General features: G+C 34.9%; 1 protein-coding gene across 1 annotated transcript; it reads left to right on the plus strand.

Annotated features, from left to right (window-relative positions):
* The first annotated feature begins 1,376 nt into the window (after positions 1–1,376).
* LOC125831692 (protein REDUCED CHLOROPLAST COVERAGE 1-like) lies at positions 1,377–17,814 on the plus strand. Its single transcript, XM_049510870.1, has 23 exons — positions 1,377–1,470; positions 1,595–1,656; positions 2,305–2,397; positions 3,122–3,194; positions 3,274–3,576; positions 5,168–5,232; positions 5,377–5,508; positions 5,613–5,654; positions 5,777–6,301; positions 6,397–6,554; positions 7,612–8,113; positions 8,228–8,290; positions 8,379–8,480; positions 9,008–9,325; positions 9,990–10,082; positions 10,197–10,298; positions 10,475–10,579; positions 10,705–10,838; positions 11,477–11,660; positions 12,909–13,040; positions 13,438–13,550; positions 14,471–14,561; positions 15,352–17,814. Exons 1-23 carry the CDS (start codon positions 1,407–1,409, stop codon positions 17,401–17,403), a joined length of 5,508 nt encoding a protein of 1,835 aa, XP_049366827.1. The 5' UTR covers positions 1,377–1,406; the 3' UTR covers positions 17,404–17,814.
* The last annotated feature ends 963 nt before the right edge of the window (positions 17,815–18,777 follow it).

Consider the following 18,777-nt stretch of genomic DNA (forward strand, 5'->3'; position numbering starts at 1 on the left):
TAAACGCTCCTAAACAATAAAAATGAAATAATAATGTTATTGTTTGTTTTTTAACATAAATATATTTTTACAGTTAGTTAAATGCAATAAGATATGTCTGAACGTTGGAAATAGAGCAATTATATTTGTCACCTAAGTTGAGTAATAATATTCCTAAACTATTGAAAATGGAGCGCTCATGTCTATTATTTATTCATTTTAAATTTTACATAAAAACGCCTTACCATTATAGTTAAATATGGAGCCAAAAAAGAACTGAGAATTTTAAATTCCTATATAATTTGATTTAGTTTTAAATTGCTATTAAAAAAGTATTTTTAGACCTAAAAACATTAAGAGCATTTTTAATCAAATAAATATAAGAAAGACATTTTAAAACCACTTACAATACATTAAAAACGTCTCTAACTCTTTTCCCTTTTATAAATTGGTAAAAAAGTCTATCTATGTATTTAACAGTCCATTTTAAATCTTTCTTTTATTTTGATATATACATATAATTTTGAATCTTTCTTTTATTTTTGATATATATACATATAATATAAAAATAACCTTATAAAAAATATCCTCTAAATTAAAAATAAAAAAGTAATGCAGATAGAGCCATTAAAATTTCTGACTTTTAAATCTCCACCCTTCATTTCTTATCATCCTTTTATATCTCACTATATACTAAAATCCCCACTAACTTAACTTAGCCTCCCTTTTCTTCTTCTTCTTCTTCATTCTAGCTACTTGTTGAGAATTCATTTCCACTTTAAAACCCTTAAACCCATCATATATATTTATAAATACATAACCATTATTGAAGGAAACAACTAGTTATAATTCTCAGCTAAACTTGCTTGCTTCCACTCTACAACTTCACTTTCTGAGTCGACTGTTTATTGGAAACAATCTCTTTTATCTCATAAAGGTAAGGATAAGATTTACGTATATACTTCAAATATTCTTTTACTTGTTATTGGTGTTTCTTCTATTGAATTAAAAAGTTGTTATCCCTTAGTTGCAATTAAAAAAAAAAAAAACTTTATAAATCTTTCTTGTACCGACAAATGTGATTTAAAATTTGTTACAATTATAGTTTTTATTTTATTTTAAAAAAATTTCTTGTTGAATATTATGGTTTTCACATTGGCTATGAGAGATTCATATGTATGATTACACATTATTAGAAACAGATGTTTTTCTATTTCAAATTAATGAAAAATTTGTGCTATGCAATATAATTTTAATATTGAGAAATTTTCTAATTTTTTTCATATATAATTACTATTTTTTTTTCACTGATTTAATTAAAATATCTAAAAAATAGCTATTGGCTACTTATTTTTCTAAGTGAACTGAAAAAAATAGTGATTTCTTACATTAGAAAATTTGGAGTAATTTCAGGTTTAGTTGGAAAAATGGCACCAAACAAGAATGGTCGTGGCAAGACAAAAGGAGATAAGAAGAAGAAAGAAGAAAAAGGTACTTTTTTGAAATTTTATTTAAGAGCTACTAATATTGATTTTAATTTTTATATTTTGGAAGACAAAAAATATAATCATAATTAATATTGTTAATTTAGTTTTGATTTTTTTTTCTTTTGCAGTTATTCCCGTTGCTATGGATATAACAGTTAATCTTCCGGATGAGACTCATATTATTCTAAAGGTTTGTTATTTTTATAAGATAAGATTATCGTTTAATGCTGAATTTTCAATATTAGAAATATTATTGAAATGTTTAAGGAAATAGGAAATTTGATTTTATCGTCTTTTAAAAAATTGTTTATAGTTTTATTTTATTTTTTTATCAGAGAGAAAATTTTCTTTTCTTTTATTCAATTCATAAGTGGTCATTAAATCATTTATTAATTAAGAGAAGTATTGAAAATGTTTCTAAACTTAGAGCAAATTATTAATTTCGTCTCCGATTTGTTGATAGTCTTAAATACACTTATTTACTTGACTAACTAAAGTCATACATCTCCAATCTATCACATGATATAACCAGTGGTTTTAGACTCTCGTAGAAGTATGAAACTGTTAATAAAAAGTCAAATAAGTAGTGTTGAAAACACTCCTAAACTTGACGAGAATTTAGGAGTGCATTACACTCATGTTATAACATCGGTGACATATTTAAGTTTAATTAATCAAGTAAAGAAATATTTTTAAGATCGTAAATAATTTGAAATGAAATTAATAATTTGCGTCGATTTTAAGAGTGATTATATTTTTTTTACAGCAGTTGTTACACATTTCGAGAAAATAATTGTTACTGTATGATTTTTTTTTAATTATTTTTTTGGTTTGGCAGGGAATATCTACCGATAGAATAATCGATGTTCGTCGATTATTATCAGTGAACACAGCAACGTGTAATATCACCAATTTTTCGTTATCTCATGAGGTAACTTATTAGGACCAAATTCCAATTTTGCATGCCAACAACTTTAGATTTTTTCCTTTTTGCCTTCTTATCTTTAATAACGAATGATCAGTCGAACGTCTTTTTCTAAAATAAATTATATTAGGTATATGCAAGGAGGATTTTTTTTTTTTGTATAAATTATAGGAACCACATATTATAAGTATTAAATAACATCCTATCCCTTCTAGTTTTCTATTTACCAAAAATTCCTTAAAATGATGTTTGCGGGATACATAGCATTGTGCACGGGATACATTAGATTTGATACATTCCACATAGCGGGATACATAGTGTTGTGCACGTGATACATTAGGTTTGATACATTCCACATAGCGGGATACATAGCGTTGTGCACGAGATACATGCGGGATACATAGCGTTTGATACATTCCACATAGCGGGATACATAGCGTTGTGCACGAGATACATGCGGGATACATAGGTAAATAAGAGATTTTTGAAATTTTTGAAATGAGTAGGGATAAATGAATATTAAGGTAAATAAAGAAGTGTAGTTAAGTAATTTATCCTTTTTTTTTCTAAACTTGATTTCTCTTTTTGATCTAAATAATAATAAAAACTTATCGACTTACATTTTTTCCTTTTGTATTGGAAAAGTTGTGGTGATTCATTTTAATTACTATAAATTCTTATTCTAAATATTCATTATAAAAAAAGAAATAAAAAACTATCGTTTGAACAGGTAAGGGGGCCATGTTTAAAGGACACGGTAGACATTTCCGCCTTGAAGCCATGCGTCCTCACACTCATAGAAGGTGAAATATTATACGACGCCGTACTGGAAATTTACACTACCATTTTTACCCTTTAACTTTTTGATTATTTCCTTTTCAGAGGACTACGACGAAGAGAGCGCGACGAGTCACGTTAAACGATTGCTGGATATCGTCGCCTGTACGACGTGTTTTGGGCCGTCTAATGGAGATTCCGGCGAGAATTCTGAAGCTACAAATGAATCGAAGAGCGTTAAGAAATCGAGTAAGCAGCGGAGAAATGGAAAGGATAAGCGATCTCCTTCACCGCCGGAGGCTGCGGCGACGGTGGTGGATGAAGACGGAGAAATGAGTAATTCCTGCCCGAAGCTTGGTAGCTTCTACGAATTCTTCTCACTTTCTCATCTCACGCCACCTCTTCAGTGTAAACTTCTTAATTTGCTCTTTTTCTCTCTTCCACTCTCTGTATTATTTTAGGTTGATTTTTATTTGTCACATTTCGATTTTCAGCCAGAGTTAACTGTGTCAACTTTAACATAAATTTTAAGATATATATTTTTTAATCAGATTAATTTAAATGAGAAAAATAGTAACTTGTGTAATTTTTCGTATAGTTTTTCAATATCTGAATTCAAAATTTAAAAATTGTAGTAATCCAATTTAACTTTGAAGATTAGTTATATTGATTCCCGTGAAGAGAAACGTGATAAGTAAAAGTGAAAAGAGGGCAGTGTGAAATTTAAAAAATACTATGTGAAATTCAAGGTGTAAAACAAATGTTGGATATTTGTGTGTCTATAAATATTTTTTTAAGGATAAAGAGAATTTTAAAATTGAATTATTTTTTATTATGGAAAAATGACAATTCTTTTGATATGGAGTAAAAAGAAAAGGTTGATACATAAAAATGGACATAAAAAGTATATTGGAGGAGCTAACTTTTGTTTCATAACTACATGATATTTTTACATTCTAAAGATATTAATTCCTAAAAAAGTAAAAAGATTGTTTTTTTTTCTTTCTTTGGTTAATGGGAGTAGTGTTACTTCTCAGACCCCATTGTGTAGGTTGTTGTAACAATGCTTAAGTTAAATAAAAATTGAAGGGAACTTCAAATAATAGACTAAACTACTTTGAGAATTAAGATATGTATTAAATTTCGTGATGAACGAAAAAACCAAATGAATTTTGAATCATAAACCATGAAAATGAATGTTTAACCACTATAAAAAATATATTTTCTCTAAAAATGTTGGATGTTTATCATATTAATAAACCTTTTGTAATTACTTAATATTGACTCCTAGGATTAAATTAATTAATCTTGGTATAAACATTGGGTGCATGCGTTTTTCTTTTATTATTATTGTTAAGTGAGCATGTATTTTATTCGTGGTGTATGCAAATTATTCTTTTTACTCTATAGTTTTGAGCAGTTTCACCTATAAAAATGTAGAAATATTAATAGAAAAGAAATAATCACCTAATCAATATGACATAACTAATAGTAGAAAAGATCAATCTTTGTCTTTGGTATGCAGTTTAATGCCTAAAGCTAAAAATATAATGCAAGTTAAAGGTCTGATGTGAAGATACCATCTGTCTTTACTGATGAAAATATGTTAATCAGCTTCTACTATATTTGTGTGTGACTCATCGCATCCCAGTTGGTGTTTATATTCTTTTTCCTTCATATCATAAGTTCAGTATGTTCTCTTTGACAAATCTCTAACAAATTAATTCCAGTAACTTTATAAATGTTCCTTAATCTTTAGAACTCAACCAAGATTTGATTGTGTAATGAGCAATACCAATTGACACCAAATTTCTTTTTGTAGCATCAAATACATCTTGGAGAAAGGATATAAAAAACAACTTAGATGGCAAATTATCCCTTTTAAGATCTGCCTTTCATCCTTTTCTCTTAGGGAGGGGATTCATTTCTCATCATCATAGGTGCAAATTCTTCCTATATTATAGCTGTGCACTAACTAAATTAACCATATTTATTGCAGTTATAAGAAGGGAAACAAGAAAGGTTGATGAAGTTCTACCAAATGATTATCTTTTCTCACTGGAAGTAGGCCTCTCTCCAACTAGCTTCTTTCTTATGCCTTGTTCCAATAATTTGACTAATGCAGTTTCAGATGTCTTTTGATGTAAAATTTTAGATGTGGTTTAACCATGAAATAATCTATTAATGGGCATCTCTAACTGTTTGCAGGTGAAACTCTTTAACGGGAAGTTGGTTTTGGTTGAAGCTTGCAGAAAAGGTTTTCATAACACTGGAAAGCATGGGATACTTTGTCACAATCTTGTGGATTTGTTGAGACAACTAAGCAGAGCATTTGACAATGTGAGTTCTGCAGATTTTTTTTCTTCTTCAGATTAAGTGTGAGCAATTGCTTGCCAGGGTATGTACTCACTGAACTCTTAGCATTGATGATCCCTCTTTTTCAGGCCTACAATGAGCTCATGAAAGGATTTCTGGAGCGTAACAAGGTGCCGTCAATATTTTTGACCACGTTAAATTCTAGAACGAGTGCTTATAGTGAAAAAGATATCCTCTTCCTTTTGAGACTCATGTACACAAAGGATGTAAATTTTTTTTCTTTTTGCTACAGTTTGGGAATCTTCCTTATGGTCTCAGAGCCAACACATGGCTTGTTCCCCCTGTGGTTGCACAGATGCCATCAATCTTTCCATCTCTGCCTGTGGAGGATGACAAGTGGGGAGGAAATGGAGGTGGTCTAGGCCAAGATGGAAAAAGTGATTTATTACCCTATGCAAGTGAACTTTTGTTTATTGCATATATGCCTTGTAAGACAACAGAGGAGAGGCAGGTTCGAGATAGAAGGGCTTTTCTTCTTCATAGTTTATTTGTTGATGTTGCAATTTCTCGGGCCATCTCAGCTGTGCGACATGTAATGGAGAAAGTTAAACCAGGTCATTCTGAGGCAAACAGAGAAATCATTTATAATGAGAGAGTTGGGGACTTGAGCATATCTGTCACCAAAGATCTGGCGGATGCTAGCTGCAAAATCGATACCAAAATTGATGGATGTCAAACAACCGGAATAGCTAAGAAAAATCTGATTGAAAGACATCTACTCAAGGGGATTACTGCTGATGAAAATACTGCTGCCCATGTAAGTAAATACTAAAGAGAATGACGTTGATCTATTGTTTGCTGTCTGAAGTTTTGCATTTTGTTGAAATGAAAATTGCTGGACTTTGAGTTCAGGATATTGCCACTTTAGGTGTTTTGAATGTAAGGCATTGTGGTTATATTGCGACTGTAAAAGTTCAAGGGAAAGAGAGTGACAAAGTGGGATTTCCATCGGAAAGCATTGAACTTGCTGATCAGCCTGATGGTGGTGCAAATGCGCTTAATATCAACAGGTATTGCATGTTTTCTCATAAGAAGTACGTTGAATTTTCTAGTAAGTATGCATTACAGAGCCAAAATAAGTACACGCTAGTTTATCTTCCATGGTGGTTTCATGAAACAAAAGATATAGGTTTTTCTTTCATTCTTTTTTCCATGTTAAGTTAAAACAAACAATAAACTTATGTTATGACTTACTTGCAGAAAGAATTATAGGCTCTTTGAAGACTTTTTCAAAAGTTTTTAGCAAAAACAATTACCCTTCGGGGTGGCCCAGTGGTTTGGGCTTGGGACTTCCATGTTGGAGGTCTCAAGTTCGAAACCCCTTGCCAACGAAAGCAAGGGGTTTGCCTTCTGGGTCGATCTCGTCACACCGGGCTTGCCTAGTGCGGGTTACCTCTCCTATGTGGTTTGCGAGCTATTGCATAGGAGTGGGGGTTTTACCCTGTGCGCACCCAAAGGGTAGCGGCTGCGGGTTTCCTTGTCATAAAAAAAAAAAAAAAAGCAAAAACAATTAACTTCAATAACTCTGTATGCTCAATCTGGTTCAGCATTTAAAGAAGAGACTTGTAGGAGGAAGAGATTATTATGGAGAAAATGAATTCAACTAGGAACTAATTCCGAGATGGCATGTCAGAAGAGGTGATCACCAGAAATTACCATACTAATATTATCTGATGCAAAAGTATATATTGATATTGAAAAGACTCTTGATACCACAAGAACAAATAAAGAAAAAAAATAGGAGGGGGGGCGGGGTGGGGTTGGGTGGTGGTTAAAATTTAGGAGCTTCTAGAACTTCTGAAAACATGGAAAATGTTATGCAAGATCCCCGAATTTTCTAAATACTCCTGTATCATCTTGGATGTTTACAACCTCCTAGTCCCTATCAGTTAATTTGCCCTTTACTAAAGGTTCATTATCGTTATTTTCTAACTTTTTGATGTCTGATGATAAACCAACTACTGATTCAGATATTTCTAGGACAATTTGCTAGTAGGGCCGTGTTTCCCTTGATCTCCTCAAGTCCTTTATTATCTACGAATCCTGCTTTAACACTATATCTTGCAGTTTAAGGTATTTGCTTCATGCGAAAGATGACAACAAGGTAATGCATTCAAAACCCTCAAAATCTGAAGAGATCAGTTCCTCTCGGGCATTTGTCAAGAGAATCCTAGAAGAGAGTCTTATCAAGCTTCAAGAACAGAATATAGAAGGTGACTCCTTTATCAGATGGGAACTTGGAGCTTGCTGGATACAACACTTACGGGATCTAAAGAAATCAGAGAAAGATAAAAAAACTCATACAATGAAGACAAAAGATGAGATCAAGGTTGAGGGACTTGGAATACATCTCAAATCCCTTAAGAACAGAAAGCAGAACGAACTCCAGTCTGAAAGCTTCAAACCTGTCACAGATAGTGTAGATGGGAGATCAGAAAAAGATGTCATTCCATCAGAGGATTCTCAACGTGAGACTGATGCCAATCAAAATCAGCTCATACTGAAGTCATTGTTGTCTGATGATGGTTTTACTCGTCTGAAAGAGTCGGAGACCGGACTTCACATTAAGGTGGCACCTAGCAAGTCTTTATTATTTATTGACAGGTTACTTCATCAAAAAATGTTCAGTGACAGGGTACAAGATAGATTTAGTCATTTTCTAACATCCTCCTTGCTTTGATAGTCTATGGAAGAGCTGATTGATATGTCACAGAAGTACTACAATGAAGTTGCCCTTCCAAAACTGGTAACCGTAATTAATTACTGTATAGAGATGAATTATAAATGAAAAAATTGGTCTCTTAACTGTGTCTTAATTGATAAATGTATTACAGGTTGCGGATTTTGGATCTCTGGAACTCTCACCAGTTGATGGTCGAACCTTAACTGATTTCATGCATACTAGAGGTCTGCGAATGCGTTCTCTTGGACACATTGTAAGTCTTCGTGATCATTTTGATTTTTATACCCTTAGGAATTTCTTTTATATCTATAGCGTCCCTATGATATTCTTTTTTCCCCCTCAATTGCCAAGAAAAAAAGCACACTCCATTTTTTAAATCTAATTTACTATCTACTGAGAAATTAGTTTTTTCGCCATCCATAAAGAACCTTTATTTGTGTAAGCTTTCGTCTTTTATTATTTTGTACCCTTGAATGTCTGCACTGTCATGCTGTTTAAGAACCTATATTGGTGTCCCAATCATAATACTAATATGCATAAGAAATTAAAGCAACACTAGATTCTCGTATAATAACGTTGCAAATTTGTTACTGCTAAGTGCTATGGAAAGTATCCCAAGATAATCTGAACTTCTAACTTCACATTTTTCATCTCTGTACATGTTGCCTCTACATTGATCTGGTAGGAGGTCATTATGAATGAATACAGTTGCAACTGTGAGAAAATATTATGCTGATCATTTTTTGTATGAACCCTTTCTATGTATTCTCTTCTTGGCAGATAAAACTTTCAGACAAATTATCTCATGTGCAATCTCTATGTATACATGAGATGATAATAAGAGCTTTTAAGCATATTCTGCAAGCTGTTATTGCTTCGGTCGTTGAGATAGAGGATTTGGCTGCAGTAATTGCTGCTACATTAAATATGATGCTTGGGTTTCCTGGAAATGATGAACCAAATGAACCCCATGGCATTGACCCACTTGTGTGGAGATGGCTGGAGTTATTTTTGAAGAATCGATATGAATGGGAGACTGGCAGATTAAATTACAAGGATGTGAGGAAAATCACAATTCTTCGTGGTTTATGCCATAAGGTATTTCAAAAAAAAAAAAACTTGGTCAATTAGGAATAAACATAATCCTGGCATTATGCATGCTTCAATTTGTGTTCGGAATGATAAATACTGTCCAAGTGAAATAAAAGGAAGCAGTGACGAACTCGAGTTTTGTGATCAAAGCCACGGAAAAGCAGGAATACTCTTTATTTCGTCTGTCAATATATGTCCAACATGTATAATTATGTGGTCACATTTGATGCATCAGTAGATACATAGAATTATATGAAATGATTTAATGATAAAGGAATATATGCCTTTTCTTTTCCAGGAAAATACCATACGTATTCTAGGGACCCCAATCGACTCTACATCTTGACTATGTCAACATTATTAGTAAGATGTATCAAGCAGCCAACTAGAATACTTGAAAATTGTTTTCGTTAAATTGGTGATAGAACCAAAGAACTATTGACTAGCTTGCCCTGTTTTTAGATCAATGCAAATAGGCACATAATTGTTGTATGTCACTTATGTTGTCGATTTAGTGCGGTTGGTGCATAGCCTCAGTGATTCGATATTCATTTGATTCATCATCCCACGATCTTGTTGTATATTTATTTTTTTGGGTACACGATATTGTTTCGAATATTGTAGTATTGAAAGGAAAAGAGCTATGAAGAGTATATTTTGTCTATTTTAGGTGGGAATTGAACTTGTTCCAAGAGATTATGATGTGAATTCTTCAAATCCTTTTAGAAAGGAAGACATTGTCAGCCTAGTACCTGTGCATAAGGTGACAATGCAAACCCTGCTATCATATGTGATAATTAGAGTCACCCATGCATTTTTTTTGAGTCACTAATTTTTTCCCACTTTCCGTTGGATCTGTGTGTTTTATACGCTGCAGCAAGCTGTTTGCTCTTCTGCAGATGGGCGACAGCTTTTGGAATCATCTAAGACAGCTCTGGATAAGGGTAAACTCGAAGATGCTGTCAGCTATGGGACTAAGGTAACTAATATTAAAGATAGAAATAAAGAAAGTTTCTTTGCATTACATTCTCCCTTCTTCGTATTGAAACCATCGATTTTCTATAGCTTCTTGTCATCTTTAGGCATGCATTTGGTAACAAATAATTAAATTTTTGTACACCATTTGGTCAATAGTGCAATTTATGGTGCTTTCAGGCTCTCGCTAAGCTGGTTGCAGTATGTGGTCCCTACCATCGAATGACAGCTGGAGCATATAGCCTTTTAGCTGTTGTTTTGTATCACACCGGTGATTTTAATCAGGTATTCTTCAAGACTCATTAGCTTAGGGTTTGTGCTAAAACATGTTTTTTCCTGTATATTTGAAATATGCGGCCTCTTGTCCTTTTATACTTTCTAGTATGTTAATACTAGTGTTTCAATGACAGGCAACTGTCTATCAGCAAAAAGCCCTGGACATCAATGAAAGAGAGTTAGGGCTTGATCACCCAGATACCATGAAAAGTTACGGAGATCTTGCAGTTTTCTATTACCGACTTCAACACACAGAGTTGGCTCTCAAGTATGTAGTTCTCTAAGATGGCCAAGTATTTTAAAATTTTTGTGCTGGTGACAATTATGATGATGTGTGTTACCAGACCCATCCCAATTCTTGGTTACACAATATGGGGCGTTAAAATTGTCCCACTTTGATTGAGGGAAATGACCGGTCTCCTTATATGATCTTGACCAACCCTCACTTAATGAGCTAGCTTCTGATGTTGAGTTAGATCCAAGATTTATAGTGGGAAGGTGAAATAACGAGTCTGGAGTATGGAAATAACAGCTTGAAACTTGGTAAAGAAAATGATCTTTTGAAACAATTCAAATGATGAATTTGCATAGTTGACAGCTTGGGGATGGATATAATAGCTCAAAAAACTTGATGTGAATATGATCTTGAAACAATTCAAATAACAAATTTGCACAGTTGACACAATGACCTTGTTAGCTTATGAAGGACAAGCTTTTAGTTTTACTATGAACTAAACAAACACCAACTGTGCACCTTTTTTATGCCCCCATGATTTAAAAATTTAAACCACTCATATTTGCTCCTTACCTTTTCAACTTAATCCTGTTTAACTCTGCTATTGTTTATGGTGTAATTTGAACTGCTCTATTCATACCTTATTGACAACTTGCCTTCCCATTATTCAGTTATGTAAAGCGAGCTCTTTATCAGTTGCATCTCACATGTGGCCCCTCACATCCAAACACTGCCGCAACATACATAAATGTGGCTATGATGGAAGAAGGGCTTGGTAATGTGCATGTTGCCCTCAGATATCTCCATAAAGCTCTGAAGTGCAACCAAAGGTTACTCGGGCCTGACCATATTCAGGTTCTCTTTGACTGATGTTATGAGTATATTTTGTTTTGGTTTTAGCATTCACAACTTTCTGCTTACATCCATGCATGTCTGGACAAACTGGCTTTTAACGGCACACTGCAGTTTCTTATTTCCTATTTTACAAGCTATGTATTAATTTGCTGATTTACGAAAGGGTGGAATGAGGATGATTTCCCTCTCAAAGTATGTGCCTTAGGAATGATTTGTTATTTCATTTCCAATTTCTATTGTGTGCTTCTTTGACCATGGCAAAAACAAGTAGTTGTGCCATTCAAGTGATTTTGTAGGCTTGAGTGAAGGGTTTAGGTCTCCACAGTGTCAGTCTCTGTTTGAAATAGATTTTTTTTTCGGTTCTCTTTGTTTGCTATAGTGCCAGGGGTTTTGAGTTTCCAGGGTAATCAATTATCTACCTCAAAATCAGCAAGAAATGCTGACTAACAGTGCTGGACTCAAAGTTCATTCATATTCCAAATTGTGTGCATCTTTTCTTTTCTTTTTTTGGTTAAAGTGCTATCATTGACAGACGAGCTTACTTCAGCCTTTTGATTCTATGTTTGTGATTTAAAGACAGTACTATTTACTAGCACATCACCCCAACAGCCTGACAAAGAATGGTGTGAAGAATGAGAAAAGAAGAGATGATGGGAATGAATATCTTGATTGTTCCTCTGGCATGTTGGAGTTTATATAGTGTTTACAAATACAAATAATCCCCCAAAAGACAGCAAAGTATGCAAGTAATCCTAAAATGGGACGGGAAGCAATTTCTATTAATTGCAATTCCTATTTACGCATTATAGAGATTCTAAACATTTCCTATATAAACAAGGAATGAACTCTTGTCATATTAGTGATTCCTAATTCTTAACAGAACGGGTGATCATTGAAGTTTTTCTTGTGGGATGATAATTATCACTGAGCTGATGACAGTTACTAGTTTCTTCTGTAGTGGAATTTGTAATAAGTCATTTTGTTCTGTCAAGAGACCTGATTAACCTCTTCAGTCCGACTTATTTTTGTCTCTGGTCATATAACTGAAATAAATCTCTCTTTAGAGCATGGTGCTATAAATTTTTGAACTAGATGACCGTGTGAAATCCCTAGCTGTGCTCAAACCAGAATTTCTGGGGAACTGTCTTTCTTATACAACAGTTAGACATGTTTTAAACTAATGTGCGTGGAAAAAAAGTATCAAATTCGTGCCTGCATCTCTCTAATATGCTACACTTTCTCTGCCAGACTGCTGCGAGTTACCATGCTATAGCAATTGCTCTCTCTTTGATGGAAGCTTATCCTTTGAGTGTTCAACATGAGCAAACAACCTTGCAGATACTCAAAACAAAGCTTGGTCCAGATGACCTTCGCACACAGGTACCTTCTGTTTCATGCACATGTATACAAGCACAAACAAATGCTCTCTTCCCAGAGTGGTGCTGCATGAAGAATTACAATTTCTGTCACTTTACTACTTGAGTATTTGTCTGTTTCTTTTACTTTTTTTTATTTGGCAAATAATACTGACAAAATAACAGTCCAATTTAATTAAAAAATATGTACTCAGAGTTTCATATACTGTAAGTATGCACGCAAATAGTTAGATAGTCTTTATGTGAATATCTTTTTCTTTCATAAGCTGACATTTAAGTAATGGGAATGAGCAATGAGACTGCTGAAATATGATAAAGTTCTTTACGGCAATTTCTATGGCTTGCTTATTTTAACCTCAACCAAGTTTATCTTGTTGTGATATTGTTACTGAATTCTGCAGGATGCTGCTGCTTGGCTTGAGTATTTCGAGTCCAAGGCTTTTGAACAGCAAGAAGCTGCTCGAAATGGGACTAGGAAGCCAGATGCATCAATAGCCAGCAAGGGCCATTTAAGGTATATTAGCACTTTTACTTTCTTAAATTTATTTGGATTAGATACTGTTAGGCATAATCAGCAAAGAAGAATTTGTCTCAATTTGTCTTACATCTAATTACATGGCTAGCTGATGTGATAATTGGAGGGCTTGAGCTCCCATTGTTTAAGTGATCATTATTCTTGCCATTCCCTTGACTGCTGCCTTTGTCCTTCTCCTTTGAAATATCTTTGGACATTACTATGTTACTTTCTTCTGACTTATGCTTAAGGTTTGTTGGTTCTTTTGTTAAATCAGAGTCCTATTGTTAGAGTCACAAGTTGACTGAAGATACAATGAGTCTCTTCATATGATCTCTGTCAATTTTGACGTCATGAGCTTGCTTTTTGGATTTAGTTAGACCAAGGACCAGTTTTTAAACATGGTATAAAAGCTAGACCCATATCTTATGTTGGGTTACTCTATGTTGGACCCCATGTTATGTTATTCACGTTTCAGATGTCTAGCTCCAGTTGTGCCAGGGAGGGGAATGTTAGAATCTCACTGATTGAGGATATGAGTTGTAGTTCCTCTGTATCATTTTGAATGATCCTCACTTTATGAGCTAACAGTTGGGGTTAAGTTAGGTCCTGTCTTCATGTTTCTTTAACACCTTCAATCCACCTACTTACATTTGAGTTTGTTATGAGTTATGACATTCCATGCGGTATATTTTGCTTATTTTGAGAAGCTAAGTCGTTTGACTATGAATCTGTTTAGGAAGTGACAATGTTTTATGCTGTCAACGTAAAATTTTTAGATGTTACATAAAGATCTTGTAATTTGCTTTACTTGCACAATAACTTCTCAAAAGAATGCTTCGACAGAGCTTTACTCTAGAGACTGATAAGTAAAACACTTGGGTTTTGATCTTGTTATGACATACTATCTTGATGGACAGTGTGTCGGATTTGCTCGACTATATCAATCCTGGTTCTGATGCCAAAGGGAGAAACGCTATTTTAGCAAAAAGAAAAGGCTTTGCCTCAAAGGTACAGGATGCTTGTGATGTTTCTATATTTTGTTTTTTTCCTTAAATGCTGCAAATATTTATCAGCGTGAAGGGGTAAGTAATTGTAATTTGGGACAAAGTTGTATATGCTAATGCAAATATGTTCTTTAACAAAGAAAAATGTTAATGCAATATGCAAACAATTTATATAACACTCTTTCCATTTAGGACGTTTCAAAAAATTTGTAACACTAGCTTATTAAAAGGTTATACTGTGCAACATTTACATCTTTCAATCTCAAATTCATTTAACTATTCAAAATTTTAAATTTTGATATGATGTTCCCTATCAAACTTTCAACGAATACTGTAATATTTTCGTCCACTTTCAATAATATGATACATAAGTCTAATTATCATATTAAACTTCGAGTAAGTGAAATGGCTGGAGGATATCATAGATTAAACTGTGAAATTCAAAGTCTAGCGTGAGCTGTTTTGTTGGAAAGGTCTACCGTCCATAATGCCAGCACAAGCCTACAGAGAAAGATTGAATTAGCTTAAAAGGAAACTTTGGTTCTAGGTAGATGCTTCAACATATGTTTCAGGCTTCCAAAGGTCTGTATGCCTTCCTGCTATATGTTAATGCAAATGCGTTGCTGTGAAATTCAAATTTTACAGTGTGCTATTTTTTTACGTCTCAAGAACTCTTGCCGTTTGCTTGTTCCACATTTATGTGAAATTAGATTTAGCTTGAAGCTTGAGGCTTGCATAGCATAAACCTCCGTAATGCTTCTGCCCTCTTTATGCTTCATGCTTTTATTTCTCAGGTAAAGGGAAAATCTGATCAGACCAATTATGCCTCAGCAAACTCCGACACTCCTAAAAATGTCCTGGAAGTGAAGCAAGATGATCAGAAACTAATTTGCAAAGATGATAATGATTCCCAGACGAATGAGGAACCCTTTGACATAGTAGTTAAGTCCAATCTGAATGCAGACCGAAGAATTTCAGAGAAGTACAACAAACCCATTGAACCTAGATTGGAGAAGTGTGTTAATGGCACTAACTTATCTGAACCTTATGCGGAAGCAGATGATGGATGGCAGCCAGTACAGAAACCAAGATCAGCTGGTATTTATGGCCAAAAACTAAGACAGAGGTGGCAAACCATCAGCAAGGTCATTGATTATCAGAATGAAGACTCAATTTCTGAAGTTGGCCATGCTAGATTGAAGAATAACTATCAAGCTGGTAGATATTTTGTCTTAAAGAAAAAGACATCAGACGGAAATAATGCAGATTACTATGTAGCAAAGAGTCCATCTCCCAGTACCAAACTTGGTCGAAGAGTTGCCAAAGCTGTCATGTATCGGGTCAAGTCTGTGCCATCGTCTGTCAGAGATGTTGTTGCTTTGACCTCTAATACTGGAGGTGAGTTATTATGTTCTTCAGTGGTGCAGATTCAAGTCTCTGCAGTAAAAGAGGCTGGACCAATACCAAAGAGGAGTTCCATAGTAAGCTTAGGAATATCTCCTTCCTACAAGGATGTAGCAGTTGCCCCACCAGGTACCATCTGTATGTTGCAGAAGAGTTTTTCTGAAGACAAAGTTCCTGATAATCAAGAAGTTCTGGAACTTGGAGAAGAAGCCAATGGGGAGGAACAAAATTCTGAGGTAATGAGAAGCGATGCAGAATCCATCAAGCTGGGGGATGAAACAGTAGCTACTGACAACAAAGAAGGAATTTCTTTGAGTTATTTGGGAGGTGGTGAAATTTCAGATGTCATGTGTCCAATCTTGCCTTCAGTTCAATCCAGCCATGTTGATGTTAGTCCAATGGAAGAGGAAGGTGTCAACACTCATAGCATGTGTATTTCTGACAATTTAGATTCAAATGGTAATTCAAATGTTACCTTACAAGAGATGGAGTACCCAGAGGTAAAAGCTTCAGTATCTTATTCAAGTGATATTAGTCGAGAATTGTCCAATAAACAGTTATCTGCATCAGCGGCACCATTCAGCCCATTCCCAGCCGTTGCTCGTATAGTGCCACTGCCTATGAACATTAATCGCCCTTCTGGTCCTGGAAGACTACCGCCAGTAGGTCCTTGGCCAATGAACATGAGTGGTCATCCAGGAACACCCACTATTTTGCCCAACCCAATGTGCTCCTCCCCTCATCACTCATATCATTCACCTCCGCCCACCCCAAACATGATGCACTGTTTGCCCTTTATGTACCCTCCCTATTCTCAACCCCAGATGTTAGCTCCAACTACATTCCCAGTAAACAGCAGCGCTTTCCATCCCAATCATTATGCTTGGCAGTGCAATATGACTCCTAAAGCATCAGATTATGTTCCAGGCTCAGTTTGGTCTGGCTGCCATCCAATAGAGTTTTCTGTCTCGCTACCTGTGGTTGAACCAATTACTGAGTCAACTTTGGTTTCGGTCACAAAAGAGTCATCTGATAATTCTGAGCGCTCGAGTCTGGTACCAAGCTTTCGTGTTGATCTCATCTCCGGGGATGAGGTTAAGGCAGAAGCAAATCTTCCAGCACCAGATGCAGTGGAAACTTTGAATGATATAGCTGAGGTTGGATCAGAAAAAGTGAGAGCAATGGACACATTGGCTTCAGAGTACATTACCTTGTCGGACAATCAATCACAGAAGGGTGACGCTCCAAATGAGAATGCTGGATCCTGTGATAATTACATACAGAGACACCCTTGTAAGACTGATGAGGAGAAGACCTTCAACATTTTAGTAAGGGGTAGGAGGAACCGCAAACAAACTCTGAGAATGCCGATGAGTTTGCTTAAGAGACCATATACTTCTCAGCCCTTCAAAGCTGTATGTTGCAGGGTAATAAGAGACTGAGGTTCCCACTCTACCAGTTCTGATCCAAATGGAACTAGTATAGAGATTACTCCTTGAGGTAGTTTTACAGCTTTCACAAGATAACTGTAGCAGGATGGGCAGTTTAAGCTGAGTACACGTTTTTTGTTGCTCACATGCTAAGACTGCTGAGGTGTTGGTTAAAAGCGCTGGTAGTACTCACAGTTCGATATTGTTTGCGTTTTGTTATGCCACATCAACTTGTTTTGAAGGTTAGTTCTTTCGAACAAAGACAAATATTGCTGTTAATCCTATCCAACCCTCTGCCACCTGAGGAAAAAGATGGTCCTTCTGATGAGTATTTTTTTAGTGCAGGTTTGTTTGATCATACTTTTTGGCATTAAGGAGCAGTATTCACTGTTTAGTTCACCAGTGACAATTGCTCCATTTTTTTCCTCAAATGCTACTCATTGATTTCATTACTTTGTACACGAAGCAAAATTATTCTTTTGACACCTCTAATGGAAGTGTATTTGCATCTGATCTAGATATCTTCCGACAATATACTCGTATACTTTCTGAGTTTCTGCTTAAAGTTTATACCTGTCCAAAATGAAAAAGAGTGTCATATGAATTGAGAATACCCTCTCTTTCGTCATGTTATACAAACATTTGTAACACCTAACTTTTCTTTGATTATAATTTTTAAATGTCTGTTACTAATTGAACGCTGAAAAAGTGTGGTTTGCTAGTATACAGATTATATACTGCTGAAAAATGCAGGCAGATGGAAAGGACTGAAAAAATAGCATTCCACACTGATTGTGTCCTCCCCACTCTTCACCGCACCTCATCTTCACCACACTCTTGTAGCCCCTTTCCCCACCACCTCCCACCCCCACCCCTGTTAAGTCTCGCAACAGTGGGATGAGGAAAATTTGAACTCCTTATATGGACTTGGATAATAGCTAATTTTCGGGATGTAAATTACGCCCAAGACCAATTTCAAGGTGAATTTTGCAAAAATGCTTATATGGTTGGTGAAACGGTAATAGAGCCAGATCCATTCCAATATATAATTTATCAATGTTGGACATCCATATTACATTATCCATGCACCTTGGAAATGAGGCTGGATGTAAAGTCTCACATTAGTGGGATGAAGAAAATTTAGACTTCTATAAAAATATTTTTATAATAATATATTTTGCTTACGTATCAAATTTACTTATTTTTCTAGAAAAACCAAAAAACCGCAAGGCAGAAGCCACCACAAGGCTTATGTTCCTAACTACGTTCTGCGTATGTAATGAGCTCGTTTAACTGAGACTATATTTTACAAAAACAAAGGAAGAAAATGCTTAAAACGAAAACACGTTGACTTCCTTTCTTAATTCAGTTTCCACAAAGAAAGTC

The sequence above is a fragment of the Solanum verrucosum genome, unplaced genomic scaffold, assembly GCF_900185275.1.
Source record: "Solanum verrucosum unplaced genomic scaffold, falcon-dt-bn FXZP01000049.1, whole genome shotgun sequence".
In the NCBI taxonomy this organism is placed as follows: domain Eukaryota; kingdom Viridiplantae; phylum Streptophyta; class Magnoliopsida; order Solanales; family Solanaceae; genus Solanum; species Solanum verrucosum.

Bases quoted from the DNA above. Each gene is read 5' to 3' on its own strand.
- LOC125831692 (XM_049510870.1), top strand. From the start codon at position 1,407: ATGGCACCAAACAAGAATGGTCGTGGCAAGACAAAAGGAGATAAGAAG. The intron at 5,655-5,776 runs GTGCCGTCAATA...TTTTTGCTACAG, and splicing joins GATTTCTGGAGCGTAACAAG to TTTGGGAATCTTCCTTATGG. The intron at 6,555-7,611 runs GTATTGCATGTT...TATATCTTGCAG, and splicing joins AATGCGCTTAATATCAACAG to TTTAAGGTATTTGCTTCATG.